At 45.8% G+C, this 19180-nt stretch overlaps 1 protein-coding gene across 1 annotated transcript in view; it reads right to left on the bottom strand.

Moving 5' to 3' along the window:
- HCRTR2 (hypocretin receptor 2) overlaps positions 1-18778 on the bottom strand; it is a 41829-nt gene extending 23051 nt beyond the window's left edge. The window contains exon 1 of the mRNA XM_072857816.1: positions 18550-18778. Coding sequence (XP_072713917.1) covers positions 18550-18778 — 229 coding nt within the window. The remainder of the gene's footprint in view (positions 1-18549) is intronic.
- Between the last annotated feature and the right edge of the window lie 402 nt (positions 18779-19180).

Raw genomic sequence — 19180 nt, 5'->3', positions numbered from 1 at the left:
AGTGCAATTCATATCTAAAGTATGGTCCTGCCTCGTACTTAGGAAAAAGTTAATATTAAGTGGCAATGTTTTTCTGTACTTTTTATTTCTTTTATCAATAGGCAAAAGTTAAATAAAATGTTGGTTTAAAAGTTCAGTGGTTGGCTATTTTTTTCTCATGCTATGGTTTCAACAGTCCTACATTCTACCTGATTCAAAGTGCATCGTTTTCAGCAAAGGATGTCAGTGCCTAAAGGTGCCAGATACAAGCAGTCATGTATGCTCTTTGACAAGACCTATTCTCATTCCTGTGCTGACCTGTGTGTGGAAAGCACCTGAACAGAAACATTATTTCTGGTGAAACAAATCCATTAAGTTAACAGATGTGAGGTCAATCTCACTGGCAGCAAACTGTATCAGAAATCAATTCATAGCATTTTGCATGTTGTGTTCAAAGCTTTCTATCAGTATGAGTGAATGAAACCTCATGATACCCCAGAGAGCTAAGAAAATATTATCCTTTTCATCATTGATGCAAGGAAGTGAAGTGCAGAACAGAAGTTGCTAAAGGCCATACAGTAAATCAGACAGAATAAGAAACTTGGACTCCTAATTCCCAGCTCTGTACTAAGCCTTCCAGATCACACTGGCTTAACACGGATGGAATTTAGATGAACTCCAGTACCTGCTATTCCTCAGAGAAATATAAAAGACTCTGCCCCTTGCTACTCAGGGAGTAGCAGTATGCAGGAAAGCCAATGCCCAGAAAGCAGCTCTGAATTCTTTTGAATTCTAATCTATGGGGGCAAGAGGCACCTGAAAGGTGGAAAAAATAATAATTTAAAGCATAGAAAAGCAGTATAATTTGTTACTTTAGATTTCTCTGTTTATGCTTGTGTGTTTCCCCTTTTGACCTCATCCATTCTTTGCAGCATAGACCATTTTCCGTTCTTTGTACGACACATAGCACAAAAGCATCTTAATTAGCATGTTTAATACTACCATAATAATTAAGTATCCTGGAAACTTATTCCATGAATGTATACAAAAAACGAGTTTGTGTAAAAAAGCCTCTGAAGAGAAAGTATTGTAAAAACAAGCCAGATTTTTCCCCTACTCGTTGCCCTCTGCTGGTTGCAGTATTGTTTTCAACCTGCACAAGCACTGGCAATGTTTTCTTTCAGTGCAAGGCTAAACTGAGCTGTGAGGATTTGCTACGAGTTATTTGAATAGGACAGAATGGTATAAATGACAGAAAGTTAGTTCAATATATTCCTTCCAGACTTGATGTCTTTCTGAGTCTACTACAGTACAAGGTTATTCAGTAGTCTTAGACAACAGCTTCACTGTTATACCAGTGATCTAGCAGATCATCGAGAAAGACACTCTAGCCTGTTGTCGTGGTTTAACCCCAACCGGCAACTAAGCCCCACCCAGCCGCTCGCTCACCCTCCCCCCCGGTGGGATGGGGGAGAGAATTGGAAGAGCAAAAGTAAGAAAACTTGTGGGTTGAGATAAGAACAGTTTAATAATTGAAATAAAATAAAATAATGATGATGATGATGATGATGATAATAATAATAATAAAAAATTTTAGTGAAAACAACAAAAGAGAGAGAGGAACAAAACCCAGGAAAAACACATGATGCAACCACTCACCACCCACCAAACGATGCCTGACGATCACTGCCCCCTGGCCAACTCCCACCCAGTTTATATCCTGAGCATATGGTATGGAATAGCCCTTTGGCCAGTTTGGGTCAGCTGTCCTGACTGTGCTCCCTCCCAGCTTCTTGTGCACCTCCTCACTGGCAGAGCATGGGAAGCTGAAAAGTCCCTGACTTAGTATAAACACTGCTTAGCAACAACTAGAACATCAGCATGTTATCAACATTATTCTCATCCTAAATCCAAACCACAACACTATACCAGCTACTAGGAAGAAAATTAACTCTATCCCAGCGGAAAATAGGACAGTATCCACCCCTTATACTATACCGTCTACGTCATGCCCAGGTCCTACCTTTTCCAATATATTCCAGTTAAACACTACCACTTTCCCTGATGTGATGACATACAGTATTATATCACAATTAACATCATACCATTCAGTTCATTGGCTATTTTCACCCAAAATCAAATCCCTTTGAGGTACACATCAGAATTCCCCATCCTGCCACATTACCCACCAAGTGCACCCGGGTCCTTGAGCAAAAGCAATCCCACAGATGGGTTTGCCTTTGCCTGAGGCAGGAGTAACCCAGACTGTCTTCCCCAGCATATTTTTATGTGCACTACAGGGACTTTGTCCCCTTCTACAGTACGTAAAATGTTTGATTGTGCAGGGCCAGCTCGATTAGCAGATCCCCTAGTGTTGACTAACCAGGTGGTCTTTGCTAAATGTGTATCCCAATGTTTGAATGTCCCACCATCCATTGCTCGCAGTGTAGTCTTTCACAGTCCATTGTATCATTTGATTTTCTCGGATGCTGGTGCATGATAGGGGATGTGATATACCCACTCAATGCCATGCTCTTTGGCCCAGGTGTCTATGAGGTTGCTTTGGAAATGGGTCCTGTTGTCCGACTCAGTTCTTTCTGGGGTGCCACATAGCCTTAGAACTTGCTTTTCAAGGCCCAAGATAAGTGTTCTAGGCGGTGGCATGGGGCACAGGGTATGTTTCCAGGCATCTGGTGGTTGCTTCCACCATTGTAAACACATAGCACTTGCCTTGGTGCGTTTGTGGGAGTGTGATACAATCAATCTGCCAGGCCATCCCATATTTATATTTCAGCCATCGCCCTCCATACCAGAGAGGCTTTAACTGCTTGGCTTGTTTGACTGCAGCACGTTTCACATTCATCGATAACCTGTGCAATAGTGTTTGTGGTCAAGTCTACCCCTCGATCACAAGCTCACCTATATGTTGCATCTCTTCCTTGATGGCCTGAGGTGTCATGGGCCCACCAAGCTATAAATAATTCACCCTTATGTTGCCAGTCCAGATCCACCTGGGCCACTTCAATCTTAGCAGCCTGATCCACCTGTTGGTTGTTTTGGTGTTCTTCAGTGGCCCGACTCTTGGGTACATGAGCATGTACGTGACATACTTTTACAAACAGGTTCTCTACCTGGGCAGCGATATCTTGCCACAATGCTGCAGCCCAGATGGGTTTCCTTCTGCACTGCCAGTTGCTCTGTTTCCATTGCTGTAACCACCCCCACAGGGCATTTGCCACCATCCATGAGCCAGTATAGAGATAAAGCACTGGCCACTTTTCTCGTTCAGCAATAGCCAAAGCCAACTGGATGGCTTTCACCTCTGCAAACTGACTCGGTTCACCTTCTCCTTCAGCAGTTTCTGTAGCTTGTCATATAGGACTCCATATAGCAGCCTTCCACCTCCGATGCTTCGCTACAATATGACAAGACCCATCAGTGAACAGGGCATATTGCTTCTCATTTTCTGATAGTTTATTATATAGTGGGGCCTCCTCAGCACGTGTCACCTCCTCCTCTGGTGATATTCCAAAATCTTTGCCTTCTGGCCAGTCCATAATTAATTCAAAGATTCCTGGGAGACTGGGGTTTCCTATCTGAGCCCGTTGTGTGATCAGTGCGACCCACTTACTCCACGTAGCATGAGTTCCATGATGTGTAGAGGGGACCCTCCCTTTGAACATCCAGCCCAGCACCAGCAGTCAGGGTGCCAGGAGGAGCTGTGCTTCAGTACCAAACACTTCCGAAGCAGCTCAAACCCCTTCATATGCTGCCAATGTCTCTTTCTCAGTTGGACTATAGCAGGCCTCAGATCCCCGACTCCAAAACCCTAGGGGTCGACCTCGAGTCTCCCCTGGTGCTTTCTGCCAGAGGCTCCAGGCAGGACCATTCTCCCCGGCCACCATGTAGAGCACATTTTTTACATTTTGCCCTGCCCAGACTGGCCCAAGGGCTACTGCATGAACCATCTCCCCTTTAGTTTGTTCAAAGGCTTGTCGTTGCTCAGGGTCCCATTTGAAATCATTCTTCTTCCGTGTCACTTGATAGAGAGGGCTTATGATCAGACTGTAATTTGGAATAGGCATTCTCCAAAAACCCACAACACCTAAGAAAGCTTGTGTTTCCTTTTTGCTAGTTGGTGAAGACCTGTCTGTTATTTTGTTGATCACATCCATTGGGATCTGATGATGTCCATCTTGACATTTTTATTCCTAAAAACTGGATCTCCTGTGCAGGTCCCTTGACCTTACTTTGTTTTATGGCAAAACCGGCTTTCAGAAGGATTTGGACTATTATCTTCCCTTTCTCAAAAACTTCTTCTGCTGTGTTGCCCCACACGATGATGTCATCAATATATTGCAGATGTTCTGGAGCCTCACCCTGCTCCAGTGCCATCTGGATCAGTCCATGGCAAATGGTGGGGCTGTGTTTCCACCCCTGGGCAGTTGGTTCCAGGTGTACTGGATGCCCCTCCAAGTGAAAGCAAACTGTGGCCTGCACTCTGCTGCCAAAGGGATTGAGAAAAATGCATTGGTGATATCAGTTGTGGCATACCACTTGGCTGCCTTTGACTCCAGTTCTTATTGAAGTTCCAGGATCATGTCCAGCACGGCAGCACTCAGCAGCGGCGTGACTTCATTCAGGCCACAATAGTCTACTGTTAGCCTCCACTCTCCGTTAGACTTTTGCACTGGCCATGTGGGACTGTTAAAGGGTGAGTGAGTCTTGCTGATCACTCCTTGGCTCTCCAGTCAATGAGTCAGCTTATGGATGGGAGTCAGAGAGTCTCTGTTGGTGTGATATTGCTGCTGGTGCACCATTGTGGTAGCAATTGGCACCTGTTCTTTGACCCTCAGCAACTCCACAATAGAAGGGTCTTTCGAGAGACCAGGCAAGGTAGACAGCTGTTTAATTTCCTCCGTCTCCAAGGCAGCTATACCAAAAGCCCACCGGTACCCTTTTGGGTCCTTGAAATACCCTCTCCTGAGGTAGTCTATGTCAAGGACGCATGGAGCCTCTGGGCCAGTCACAATGCGGTGCTTTTGCCACTCATTCCCAGTTAGGCTCAGTTTGGCCTCCAATACAGTTAGCCTTTGGGATCCCCCTGTCACTCCAGAAATACAGATGGGTTCTGCCCCGATATAGCTTGATGGCATTAGGGTGCACTGTGCACCGGTGTCTACTGGAGCCTTATACTCCTGTGGGTCTGATGTGCCAGGCCATTGAATCCACACAGTCCAGGCAACTCGGTTGTCCCTTTCCTCCACCTGGCTGGAGGCAGGGCCCCTCCAGTCCTGGTCATAGTATTCACTACTCACTCTTGTAAATACGAATCAGAAGTCTCTTCATTAAGCTCAGGAGTAAGATCAGCCCTTCTACTCTGTCTAGGGAACTGCCCACTGGAAACTGGAGCAGCAATTTTCCTGGAAGAACTCCCTTGTGTGATTGTTTTTCCTTGCAACTCACGTACCCATGCCTCTAGGGTTGAGGCAGATTTTCCATCCCACTTCCTCATGTCCTCTCTGTGGTCACGCAGGTAAAACCATAGGGTGCCCCGTGGTGTGTACACTCTATATCCTCCCTTTAGCAGAGGAATGCTGACTCCTAATAGCTGAGATACTGGTCTGTACAGGTGGGGAGTAGGACCTATCCTCTCTGAGTTGCTGGACCTCCCAGGACAGTTTCTCCACAGCCAAGACGAGGGAGGAAGAGATACTTTCTTCATATTCCCAGAGCTGGCTAGCCACTTCATCCGCTGTTGGACCCTTTCCGTCTTTCCAGGTCAGTGTTGCCAATGAGTTGGCACACGATGATGGTGCGTTCCATACCAACTTCTGCCACATTGGGTCGTGTGCACTGGTCCTCATCTGGATCTTTGGGTAACCACTTGTTGTCCAGGTCACCATAAATCAACTCCAGCATGGCTAATTCCCTCAGGTACTGGATACCTCTCTCCATGGTGGTCCATTTACCTGGGCGATATATAACATCTTCCTTGAAGGGATACCTTTCCTTCATAGCTGACAGGAGTCACCTCCAGACGCTGAGGGCTGGTGCCCCTTTTCCAATCGCTTTGTCAATGCCTCCTTCCCTAGAAAGGGATCCCAGCTATTTGGCTTCCTTACCCTCTAATTCCAGGCTACTGGTCCCAGCATCAGAGCAGCCAGGTGACCATGTGCTCGCCTGAATGATGGCTGAAATCCTTTTGCATATCTGGCAGCTCACTCAGGGATAGAGATCGGGTGGTTTCCATCTTGTTTATGAGTTCTTCCTCTCCCTCTGAGGAAGAGGAGGAACCCTCCTGCCGAATTCTTCCTTGGGAGAAAATGGGGAATTCTTCTTCTTCCTCCTCCCATTCTCATAATGGCCCTGCTTTAGAGTAGCCTGCCTCATTGCCATTGGGACAGTATGCTTCCTCTTCCTGCTCCCTCTTGGGAGAAGCTTCTTCATCCCTTTCAAAATGAGCTGACTTCCACTTCCAATATTTCTTCTTGTGTATGGGGCGACTGATACTGGCACGGGTTGGTCCCCAGTTTAGCTGCAGTGCTTGTTGCGGGGGTTGGCGTAGCCACAGTGCCTGTTGCTGGGGCTGAAGTAGCCACAGTGCCTGTTGGTTTGTTTTCCCTCTCTTCTCCCTGAGGGTGCTGCATAATACCGAGCAGTGTTTGGTAGATACTAGCCAGGGCCCAGCACAGTGCGATAAGTTGTGCCTCTTTGGAATAACCATAGCTTTTTTTTTCCTTCCCAAGCATTCTATCACTTCAGCAGGATCCTGTAGTTGTTCAGGAGTGAAGTTCCAGATCTTTGGAGGTGAGAAGCTCTCTAAGTACCTGCCCCTATTCCACCACATGCCATGCCACCCATGACTGTCCAGCCTCAGGGAAGATCTCTGGGTAATTTTTAAAAATAGTTGTTTAACCCTAAACAAGAGCTGAAACACATTCAGGAGACATAGCAATAGGAGCATGCTGGTTTGAACATCCCAAGGATATTGACAATTCTTGAGAGCTGGTGTAACAGCTTGAAGGAGAAAGGGAAGGTGAAAGAACAGGAGAAAGCATCCCCCCCTGTCTTCCCCATAGGCTGGTTCTCTGAGAAGAAAAGGTTAAGAGTATCATTATTAATAATTTCTGAAAGATGGTGCCCAAGGTATGGAGATGACAGCGCTACCAACTGCAAATACCAAATTAGTCTTTTGACCAGTAATATTATCGTACCATAAGCTGATGTTACACAGTACAGCAAAATGATAATCCTGGCCCATCTCCCAGAGGTGATAAACAGCACCACAGGGAATGCATAAGGCAAGTGAGGAATTACATAATACAACCATGCAAACAAATAAACCAGCATTGTGACCAGCGACTATTAAACTAATATAATGAATGCTTATAACAAATGTATTTTAACACACTCTGGTCAGATCTGTCGTTATCTCAACCCTTCGTGCCCCATGTTGGGTGCCAAAAAGGACTGTCGTGGTTTAACCCGGATTGGCAACTAAGCACCACCCAGCCACTCGCTCACCCTCCCCCCCGGTGGGATGGGGGAGAGAACTGGAAGGGCAAAAATAAGAAAACTCATGGGCTGAGATAAGAATAGTTTAATAATTGAATAAAATAAAATAAAAAATAATAACAATAACAATTGTAATAAATTGAAGTGAAAAGGAAAACAACAAAAGAGAGAGAGGAACAAAACCCAGGAAAAACAAGTGATGCAACCGCTCACCACCCGCTGACCAACACCCAGCCAGTCCCCGAGCAGCAATCGCTGCCCCCTGGCCAACTCCCCCCAGTTTATATACTGAGCATGACGCCATATGGTATGGAATAGCCCTTTGGCCAGTTTGGATCAACTATCTTGGCTGTGCCCCCTCCCAGCTTCTTGTGCACCTGGCAGAGCATGGGAAGCTGAAAAGTCCTGGACCAGTGTAAGCACTACTTAGCAACAACTAAAACATCAGTGTGCTATCAACATTATTCTCATACTAAGTCCAAAGCACAGCACTATACCAGCTACTAGGAAGAAAATTACCTCTATCCCAGCTGAAATCAGGACACCTGTGTTCAAAAACTATTATTTTATGGGTGTGCAAAATAGTTTGACTATGCCACTGAATATGTTGAAACTAGTTAAGTATCAGAACAAAAGGGTTTTGTATACTCTTCACTCTTACTCCTTTAAATATGTATTTTCATCTCAGGTGGTTCTATAGAGAAGTGGAAGCACTCAGCTCCTGTATAAACCCTAAAGAAACATGCTAGAGAAAGGAAGCTCTGTGGAGTGGGAAATGCCATCTGCCTACCCAGAGCGAAATAGCAGAGAGCTGTGGCTTTCCGCTCAGCTTGGAGAAGAGAAGCAAGGATGGGCAAGGTAGTAAAGATTCTCAACTGGGAGTGTATATTATCAAGAAGTACTCCAAAATCATAAAATAAGAGATGAGGCCAGCACCAGCCTTCCTAAAAAACTTGGGAGACACCACAAAGTTAACAGGATGCCTGTTTAGTTAGGGCATAACGTAGTGGCCCCGACTGAGCTCTTCAGACCTCCTCTGAAAATCTATGAACTAGTAAAAACAGCTCTGAATAAAACCTCAATTTAACATTATATGCAAATCTTTAATGCAACCTTTGATGTTCCCAGCTATAAATGAGAGTGAGGAAGACAGTGGGAGAAATGGTATTAACACAGGCATTGAAGAAAGGATCAGAATTTTAAAAAAAAAAAAAAAGTGTGAGAGAAATGGGAGAGAAATGTAACTCAGAAACGTGCTCCTACTGTGCATGGTTTTCCCAGCTGCTAGAACTCTACTGGAACTTAATTACCTGCCCAGTGTATTTTATTATTTTCTGTATTTTTGCTTTTGTTTTATAAAAACACTCAAAGTTACAGTTAAAAACTGCAAATGAAACCATGCAGGCCAGCTTTCACAAAGAGCAGCTGTTTTTCTAATGGTTATTAAGTAATCCAACTCTCCTAATTCCTTCGTCTCACCGCTGATGCTTTCATTTTCTTCAAGGGAAGAGTTTTAAGCAAAACGCTTGCTATTCCTACCTGTGCCACACCGTGTCAGTGGAGGCTCGGAAACGAGCTCGAGTTGCCAGGCTGACAGTGTTCGGAAAAACTTGTGGAGGCCTTCCCCAAGTGAGGACAGTTCTGAGGTAACGAAGCTTGTTTCAGAACCCATCCTCCAAACATTGACCATCTCCCGCCCTCAAAAAAATCTCACACGCAAGTCCCAGGAAGGACTAAACATAACAAACTCAAATAAAAGCTAAAAATTTAAGAGAGAGATGCTATTAGAAGTCCATCAAGAAAGCTTCATATACCTCATTATATTCCTGAAGTAAAAAACCCCTCTCAAATATGATTGTATGGTGAGATTGGTATTTTTCATGTACAAATTTAATCCCTGTTGATTTAGTGCCCTGGGGCGTTTTAATTAGAGGCTGTAAAGCCATCTATTCAATTAGCATAGCTAATTTTATCTCAAGCTGAATATGAAAACAATACAAAGGCTCCAGCTGCTATAAAATGCAGCTGCCTGCCTCCTGGAAGATTTACGCTGTCTTGAGCATATTAAACGTTGTGCTGCAGTCCTTCCGCTGGTGGACTGCTGGTTCAGCTGTCAATTTGTTTTTCACATGTCAACCCTAAATCATTTCCCTAACACTCCAGAAGTCTTGTCAACCTCTTATTCAATGGGTCATCTTCCAGTGTGACTTCTTGGCCAAAATAGAAAAATAATTTCCATAACCAGCAATACCTGACATTTCCTCATATAAATGAATGACACTGCCTCTTATCTCATTTTTGGTGAATAATAAATCCCAGATGGATTTAAACAAAGAATTATCATTTTCTTTGCCATTGTACTAAACTTCAACGATTATATTTTGCTTTGATAATTCAGTATCACAACTGTGTGACTAAAATATCATAATATGGCCATCCAGCAGTCATTTCGAAGTAATGCTGTGATTATAAGCACAGGTCATCAATATATCCAAATGCATGAGGCAGAAAGCTTCTAAAGAGCTTTACTCCTTCACAGCATTTTACAAACAGTGATAAAAAAATGTGTTAAATAGATTTGAGTTAGACATTATTTATTCTCTACCTCCTACCCCCACAAAGAATTGTTTCCACCTGGCAATGTATTGGTTCTTCATACGGCATCCTCCCCTTTTTTTGGTGATGCCATTACCTACCGTGAATCAAGGTCTGGGTGGTGGGGTGTCGAGCAACACAATCACGTTGAAAGGAAGGCTGAGTAGACAGGCTACCAAATGGGATTCTGGAGAGCTAGAGCCCCTGTGGAAACACTGAATCCATGCATACTGTTGGAAGGAAAAATGCTGTCATTGAAACTACTTTCATTATGAATGATTCCTGATTGAGGATTCTTCTGCTTTAACTGAAGAGTCTAAAAATTAGGTGCCTAAGACTAAGCTTATTTTATTTGTTTTAGGAAGGCTTCCCATGAGTCTTTCAATAACTTTATTGATGATCTTGATTAAGGGGTGAGAAGCACTTTAACTAAATTGCAGAGTATATTTAATTAGGGGGTTTTGAAACCAGCAGTGAGAACAAAAGATCTAAAACAAAGTGATCTCTTCTGTGATTAGGAAGATGATAACTACTTCCTAGGCTGTCCATCTCTTACCCACTATTAAGCTCTAAATTCACACATTACTTAATTTTTTACATAACTAACCTTATCTGAAAAAAGGAGTCCACCATAAGACCAGGTTTATGGTGAAAAAGTAATAGAAAGAATGACACAAAGAAAAGACATTTTTAATACAATATTTATTATAAAGGAAATACTGAAAAAATTCCTACAGCTGGTATAATGACCAGAAGATAAGAACTGTCCTTGAATATGTGATGCAACAGCTGAAAAGAGGGACAATATTCTGGGCTGCACACACAAAGGAATTACATAGCCTGCCAGTGAGGTGATGGCTCCTCATCAACAGGACCCACTAGATATGTCAACAAATTTGAACAAAATCACAGAAGCATGACAAAAGGGGTAGGTGGTTAGGTCATGCTCCCTATGTATCACACATAAACAAGTATATATGTGTAGGTTCCATCACTTTTTTCTAGTAAAACTCTAGGAAAAATACTGAAACTGTAAGAATATAGCTGCATAACATTGAACATATGAAATCTTAAAGTATTTTGTTGAATATCAGCTTCACTGAAATGTACTAATGGGGAACTGTCTCCCACAAAGGACAGTAAGGGTCTACATAAATAAAACAGATATACAGCAACTTGCTTGCTTGCAGAAATATATTTTCTGAGATGTTTGCTAGCTACCAAGTGCTCTATTGTACTCAGGCTTTTAAAGGGACTTACAAGTTGGGGGTTGTGGGTTACTCATGTTCTCCAACCCACTTCTATATTTTTTGTACTGCCTCATTATTATGGCGCTAGAGAAGAATACAAGAACTAATTCTGCTTGCTGGAAGCTTATCTCTACACATTACAATTGGGAGTAATAGCACAACCATCTAATTGGCACAGCATTCATTTTCTAACTCAGTCACATTCCATAATCTTAGAAAATTAACAATCTTATGGAAATGGGAGTTACTATGAGAAAATCAGCTATGCTATAAAAACAGACTGCCAAAAATGCCAGGTTCGGTCAGCTCTGGAGGAAATGAAAGGTACCATCACAGTTTCCTGAGCTAACTGTACTAACACAGACAAATTGATTTCAAATTGTCGCACCACACACAGACACACACACACAGATCATTACAAGTATTAACTGGCAACCCTGGTCATCTCTGCAGAGCTGGGTATACTGAATGACCAGTTATTTCATAATCACATTTGATATACTTATTTTTCTATCCATAGTAACAATAAAAAGCCTACAAAATCCTTACACACACTTCATGTTAGAGATGGAAGGACCATAAATATAGCTGTCATACTGCACATGACACTACAATAAAAAGATTTCACACTTCACTATGATTCAATTTAACCTGCGTGACTTATTAAAATCAAGGTACGCTCCCCAGCTGAAATGCTGTGCAACTTTGAAAGCATATGCTTCAAACTGCATCTGTCAGTCAGTGTAAAATGGAGTTGCACTAGGAAAAACCCTTCCATGTCCATGTCTGTTTCTAACATAGATGTAAGAATGCCTTTTCTTTAGACTACATAAAGAAAATACAATTCACTATGCTAGCTAAATGCTACAACAAATATCTTGCATAGTATACAACTTCTGAATCTATATCATGAATCCACATTGCCAATATAATATTCCCCAAACTGGACTAAAATCCTTGCAGCCTTACTGCGCTGAGAACCAGGAGACAGAGCACAGTTCTGTCAGGGCTGAGTGCACCCCCAGGCTCTGCAACCTCTGCCCCCTGCCCAGGGACCAGCTGCCTGTGCTGGAGGCCAGCTCTGGTACGGGGCAGCATGTAGGCTGGGATCAGGCTGCCGGGAACAGAGTTTTTGAAGAAAGATACGAGACAGTTCTTTTGGGGGTTACCTCTTTGCCTGGGAGCTGCATTTAAGCTCAGGTTCTCACACTTAGCTCAGGCAAAGACCACATTGCAAGTATGCATGTGCCTTGCTGATTTTGTAATCCTCAGCCACTGACTTGACTTTGTGGCTTAACCTCAGACCTGCTTAATCACTATGGATGTCTGGTGACTGCTGGGAGGTGACTGAACCCTGGTAAACATCACCAGACCTACCATGTTCTCAGGCACTGTGGGACTGTGGTGGTGAGTACACTGCCCTGTCAATGTTACTGCTGCCCTCAGCTCCTGGCTCTCCTTCCCCTGGGGAATGGTCCATTCTAGCTCTTGTCTGACAAATTCCACTTGTGAGATGTACAGTAAGTAAATAAGCTGCTAAGGTCCAAAAAAAAAAAGGTTTCACTTGACATGCAACACAGAAAGTAAATAACACTTTAAAAACAAAGAAGCATTCCAAAACCTTCAAATTTTTTTGAAAGATGGTGAGTTAAAGCAGGAAGTGACAAGAGCTTTCATTTTATTTGTTAATGCCCCAAAGACACTTCTGTCAGAAGAGTACTTCACTGACCTAAGGGAAAGATGTTAGTCTCTGTTCAGCTCCTGGCAGACAGGGCTTTACTGTTTTTAGTGGTCTTGGAGTTGCACAGTTGCTGAATAACTCTGCTGAGTTACTTTCCTTCTTCCATAGACAGATGATTCTTCCCAAACATCACTCACAATATAAAATTAATACTAGGCAGCATATCCTGCCACCGTCAAGGTTGCACCTGTTTTGGGTCTAAATAGTAGAGCTGGTCTTCAAAACTGTCACTCCAACTTCTTTGAGAATGTATAAAATTAAATGGAATAAGTTATTTAAAAGTTTCACACATTTATCAGGAGTACATCTTGAAAGTAAAATGAAACAAAACCAAAACCATTCAAGACATCAAGCAACTCTTGGAGCTCACCTTCCTTCAGTCTTGGGCACTGCCCCTTTTCAGAGTTGGGTTCAATAGGACTGCACTATTCACACTAGGCAGAGTTGCCTTTTAACATAAAGAATGGTAAAGGAAAGCAGAGCTGTCTCCACTCTGGACTCTCTGGTCAGAAAGCACATAGAGTGGAACTAGTTACACATCTGGATATGAGAATCTAGAAAGAAAATGGCATAATTTCAAATCAGCTTCCTCTTTTAATGCTTTTCTACTTTTTGTGTATCTCACAAGGATGTGCATGACTTTCTTGCTGGTAATCCCCATATTATGCAAACACCAAAGTACTTCAGTTCATCAGTACTTCAGTCAAACTCTTACATAAATTGAGCTCATACATTCTATATCTTAGGTAGATGAAATGTATAAATACTGTATCATTTCCTATGTGGTATCTTTTTAAAAATGATAAAGCAACTCCAGTTATTATTCATCCAACATATAAAGGTGACTCTCATGCTGCTATTACAAAAGTAAAGCCCTTTCAGTGCCAGATTCCCCAAGTAATCTGGACAAAATTAGATGTAATAACTTAAAATGTGATTAAATGAAATATGGTTTATCCATGGCAATCAAATAGGATTCATGAAGATCATGGCACCATTTAAGGGAATACATGACTCATCCAATTCTACCAACACATGCATGTATGCATAGACCTCAGTATGCACCAGATACCTTTAAAAAGATAACAGAGCAGTGTTTGAGGCAGTTGCCTATTGATGGGCATTGACTAGGGCTCTGGTGTTAGAACTATACACAAACCTTTTCTTCTCCAGCCCTAAAAAATCAAACTACAATGAGTAAAAATGAGTAAAATGCATTCTGTTGTGCTCTATCAGTCAGACTACGAACTCTTTGAGGAAAGGACCACAGCTGGGTTCTGTACAGATCTCAGCATAACTAGCAGTTACTGTAAAATAGATAATAAGTAACAGAGCTATCCAGAGAAGAGTAATTATCTGTCAATTAAATTTGGTTTCATTCTGAGTTGGAAAGAAAAACAAGTATCAGCAAATTGTGTGAGTAAAGAAAGTTTCTAAAATCTCTCACTGATGCCCTGCATGGTGTCTTAGCCTTGGAAGCCAGCAGTGCTGAGGACTTTCAAGCTGGGTGCTGGCAGGCTGTGTGTGCTCAGGATCTCAGCTCCTGCCAGCTCTGGGGAGGGCTGCCAAGAGGCCCAGCAGTCCAGCTGGTGGGACAACCAGAAGGCTGCTTGTTCTGCATACAGTCTTTGATCAAACCAAGTGATCTCTGCTGTACATTTTGATGAATGTATGTTCCCTGAGGGAAATAATTTCATTAGAAAAGTTCTGACCCATGCAAATGAATAACTTAAATGAGAACGATTCCCATTCTTTACCTGTATAAATGGAGTTAAATGCATGAAGTTATACATTACTTATTAATCCCTTGTGGTCTTATTCCAGTTATTAACTGCTGCAACTGCTTAGTGTGGAATGATCATGTCAGTAACCAGAGACCTCCATACATCCTAAAAATATCTTTCCTTCTTTAATTATCTAGTTTTCTATTTTTAGGCCGTGTTTTTAATGCAATGTTTTCAAATAAAGAACAAACAGGTATTTACTCTACAGGCAACATACATTCTCCATTAAGAAGTCCTATGTTTTGCGTTAGCTGTGCAAAGATGCTGCAAGAGTTTCATTGCTGTGCAGTGGTAAAGAAATTTTTTGGTCTTGTTTGCAAAACAGAAAGTCCTTATCTTCAACACCTATTCTGCTTCTAGTGATAGTGACTGAGCAAAGAAGAAAAATAGGACAAAGCATACCGATGTTATCATCTGGATTTCAGATTCTCTGACTGTTCATGTAAATATGTCCTAAAAACATCTTCTGTTTCTTCTCAGTGGCTTGCACTGAAATCTCTGGTGAGCAACCAAAGTGTGCACACATGAGAATCATTGACGTGAAGCACTCGAATGCAATGATGAAACTTACATTCAAATGCAGAGACTTGCTAACAGTTTTCATTTTAGCTGGTTTGTGCAGCAGCTCGGACAGTGTATGTCAATCCTCCTAATTAAATTGAAAGCTAAATAGCAATGCAGACCTTGTTATATGCTACTATAAGTAGAATTCCTGCAGTGCATCTCACTCAAGAGCCCAGTAGATGTCAATCAAAGTTCAAGCTTCTGATTCTACCCTTAGCTGTTAATTAACTGTCAGAATGCTTCTATCTAGTTTATTACTAATATCTGAGGGATGTGCTGTGCCTTCCACTTGCGCAGATGTTATTGCTGGGACACAATGAGTCTCTTCATCCCACCTGAATGCACAAATCAAAATAAGAGGCAGAAATGTGATTTTTCAGTACCACATAGGGAAGGGAAGGGTCTTTCCTGGTTACTTAAGTGCTATCTGAATAGGACATGGACAAAATAGAATCAAAGCATTGACTTCACATGCCACACTAGTCCAGCAGCACTGGTCAAACATAAGCAGAGGAACACACTGCATCATTAAGGATGATACCATAAAGCGCTATTAGCCACTAAAACTCTCTTTAGAACCACTTTTGCTCTGCTTCAAGAAAGTCCATGACTAAATCCCAGATTAACGTTGAGTATGGATTTTTCGAGCAGGAAAAATTAGCTTCTCAGAGACTTCAAAATGTGTACTGTTCTATATCAGATTTTCAGTGGTAGCCAAATAAAGTTTCACAAAAATGTCTTTGGAAAGAGCATTAGACCACATCCATTTCTCTCCTGAAAAACATGTGAGCCTGCAATCAGTGCAGTATGAGCTTTCTTGCATAAAGATGAGACAGTGTTCAGCTAACGAGCACCTGCACCTGCAGATCCCACAAACAACTTGCCCGTAAACAGAAGCAGCGGTTTGGGTGGGTGAGGTCCATGTAATGCACAAGGGCAGTTTAAAGAGCAAACGGCTTGGGCAGCAGCAGTCCAGTAAAAGGAAAGGTGGGTGGACAGCCAAATGCCAGCTTCCATCCCAAGCAAAAAGATAACGTACACAAATGTCAGGGAGGAGCGGCTCTCCATCAGTACTGGTATCGTCTCTATTTGCAAGTGCACAGAGAGGAAAGCTTTTCTCCTCGTGGCTTCAGGGGAAAAAAGTGTAAAGAGAGTGAGAGCTCCTATAGCTGAAGATTTGACCTTCAACCTTTAAAGACGAGAGGACAGCCTGTTTACGGAACGGGTGGAGGCAAATAGGTAAACACAGGTAGTTCTCCTAAAACTGTCTTCGCTCAAGATCAGAACGAAGGACACTTTTCTTCCTAGTTTCAAGTACAGCCTCTTTGTGAGGGCTATTAGCTTTACGCTGCCTGTCAAGCTGGCTGCCGAGCATGGACCGAGCAAAGGCGCTCAGGCTTCTGAATAGCTCTAACATAACCTCTTTGGCTGAAAACTCACTGGTTTCGCCAACGTGCACACTGCATGTTTACAGGCAGTTAGTGCACCATTCCAGGAAAAAAAAAAAAGCATCATCAGTCCGTTGGCAGAAAAAAAAAGCCTTGCAAAATTTTGCCTTTGGCTGCAGTCTTATTTGCATCTCGCCTCGGGAAGCCTGGAGAGCTTGCAGATGACAGCCCTGCCATGCATAAATCCTTCTGAAAAACATGAATGAAAGACCCGTATGGCAGGGCCGGGCGCGGCAGTGCGCCACTCCGCTCACGGAAATGTCACTGATGCAACTAAAAACCGCGAATGGCCGTGACTCCAGCTTAGCGGGTTCTCACGGCGTAACCGGCTCCCCGGCGGCCGCACCGCATTCGTGCTCATTCATAAACGCAGAACGGATGAAGACCGACGTCTCCTCCGCTCACCCCGCTATCAGCAAGCTAAAAGGGCACGGCTGCGGGAAGGAGCAGCGGTCCCTGGGGACACGGCCGCCCCGGCCGCCCCCATGTGTCACACGCGTGTCCGCCCCCTACCCGCCCCCCGCTGCCAGCGGCCGGGCGGCGGCGGCGGCGCGCTCCCCTGCACCGGCGCAAGGGCCTGCTCCGACAGCCCGGCGAGAATCCCCGGCGTGGGGCCGGCCCGCCCTCAGCCACGCTCCGCTGGCTGCAGCAGCCAGCTCGGGGGAGCAGGCGCGGAGGAGCGGCTCCGCCCGGGAGCGGGGAGAGGGGACGGAGGGGGAGCGGCGGGCGGGCTCCCCACGGCCGGACGCCGCTCGCCGCTCCCCCACACCGCCCCCGCCTGTTCCCGTAAACGCTCCCGCTTCCCGCCGCCCTCCCTCCCCTGCCCTCGGCTCTCCGCCACGCTCCCCCACCGCGCGAGGTTGTCCGCCCCGCTGCCGCCGGAGGCAGCCGCCGAGCCGCCCCCCCGCAGCCGCCGCCCGCCGCCTCCTTCACGGATGAATGGGAGCGGGGAGGAGGCGGGCTCCCGGGCCCCGCCTCGTCCCGCTTCCCTCAATGAGAGCCCGGAGGGCGCCGCCCCGCCCCCGCCTCCCCCCGTCCCCGCTCCGCGCGGCTCGCGAGCGCGGCCGTTGCGCCGCCGAGGCGCGAGCTGCGCGCCTTCCAGCCGCCGGCTGCGGAGGGCAGCAACCGCCGCTTCCCCTCACGGGGCGGGCGCCGTCCCGTGTCCGTTCCCCCGCGCCCCGCGCCCCGTACCCGCACCCCCATCTCTGTCCTGCAGGAAACACGGCGCGTTTGTTACTCCAGCGCGGCGCCGGGCTTCGCCGAGCCGGCCGGGGCTGTGGCGGCGGGCTGAGAGGCGGAGCCGCCGGCCGGGGCGGGCAGGGCGGGGGGGGGTTCAGCACCTCGGCCCGGCGGACAGGGACGGGAGCCGGCCGGCAGCGCATGGGTCTGCCCCACCGGGTCCCTCCGGTGAGCTCCGCCGGCCCCTCTCCGCCTGCCCAACCCCGGCAGCGAGCGGCTGCCGCCGCAGCCCCTCGCAAGCGCCGGGGGAAGCGGCTTTCACGCCGTCCCGCAGCAAAGGCCCCTTCCGCGCAGCCTTAAGTTTCCCCCGCGGCTGAGCACACCCGCGTTTCCAGCGGGGGAAGCGAAAGCCACCCCCGGTTTCCAGCCACCATCCGTGCAAACCCCACCTCGGCAAGGGGGAAGGGGAACTTTGGGGGAGCGCGACTCACCCAGGACGTTCCCGACGAGCGCCACGATGAAGACGACGATGTAGCCGGCGATCAGCGCCCATTCGTACTCCTTGGGATGCAAATACTCCTTCCAGAGGTATCGCAGGAACTCCTCATCATCGTAGTCGGAGGAAGGGGTTAAAAGAGCCTCCCGCGTTTCGTTTAGCTCTGACCCGGTCGTCCAATTCCTGCACGGAGGGGAACCATCCTCGGGTTGAATCCCGGACATCCCTGGTGGTTGGTCCGGGGGCTGGGAAAAAAAAAAAAAGAACACAAACCAGACCCTCTCAGAGCATCCGAGCTTTCTCCCGCCCGTCCATCGAGGCTTGTGGTTGCCAGTGCGAAAAGCGGGGTGTGGGGAGAAAAATGACGCGGGAACTTACGGGAACCAATGCGCGAACAGGCTGGGGATCCGCGTCGGTCCCCAACCCGCCCTGGCCAGCCTTTTCCCCGGCCGGGCAGGGGGCGCAGCCTCCGCGTCCGCGGAGGCTGCGCCCCCTGCCCGGCCGGGGAAAAGGCTGGCCAGGGTGGGTTGCATGCCTCCGGTGCCGGATTGCACCTGCCCCCGCTGGAAAAGTCACGTCCGTTTCGCACGACGCCGATTTTTGTTCCTCAAACCCTGCACACGCCC

The sequence above is a fragment of the Ciconia boyciana genome, chromosome 3 (genome assembly GCF_034638445.1).
Source record: "Ciconia boyciana chromosome 3, ASM3463844v1, whole genome shotgun sequence".
NCBI lineage: Eukaryota > Metazoa > Chordata > Aves > Ciconiiformes > Ciconiidae > Ciconia > Ciconia boyciana.
Note: the sequence above shows the minus strand (reverse complement) of the source record. Positions and strands in the feature narration are given on the sequence as shown.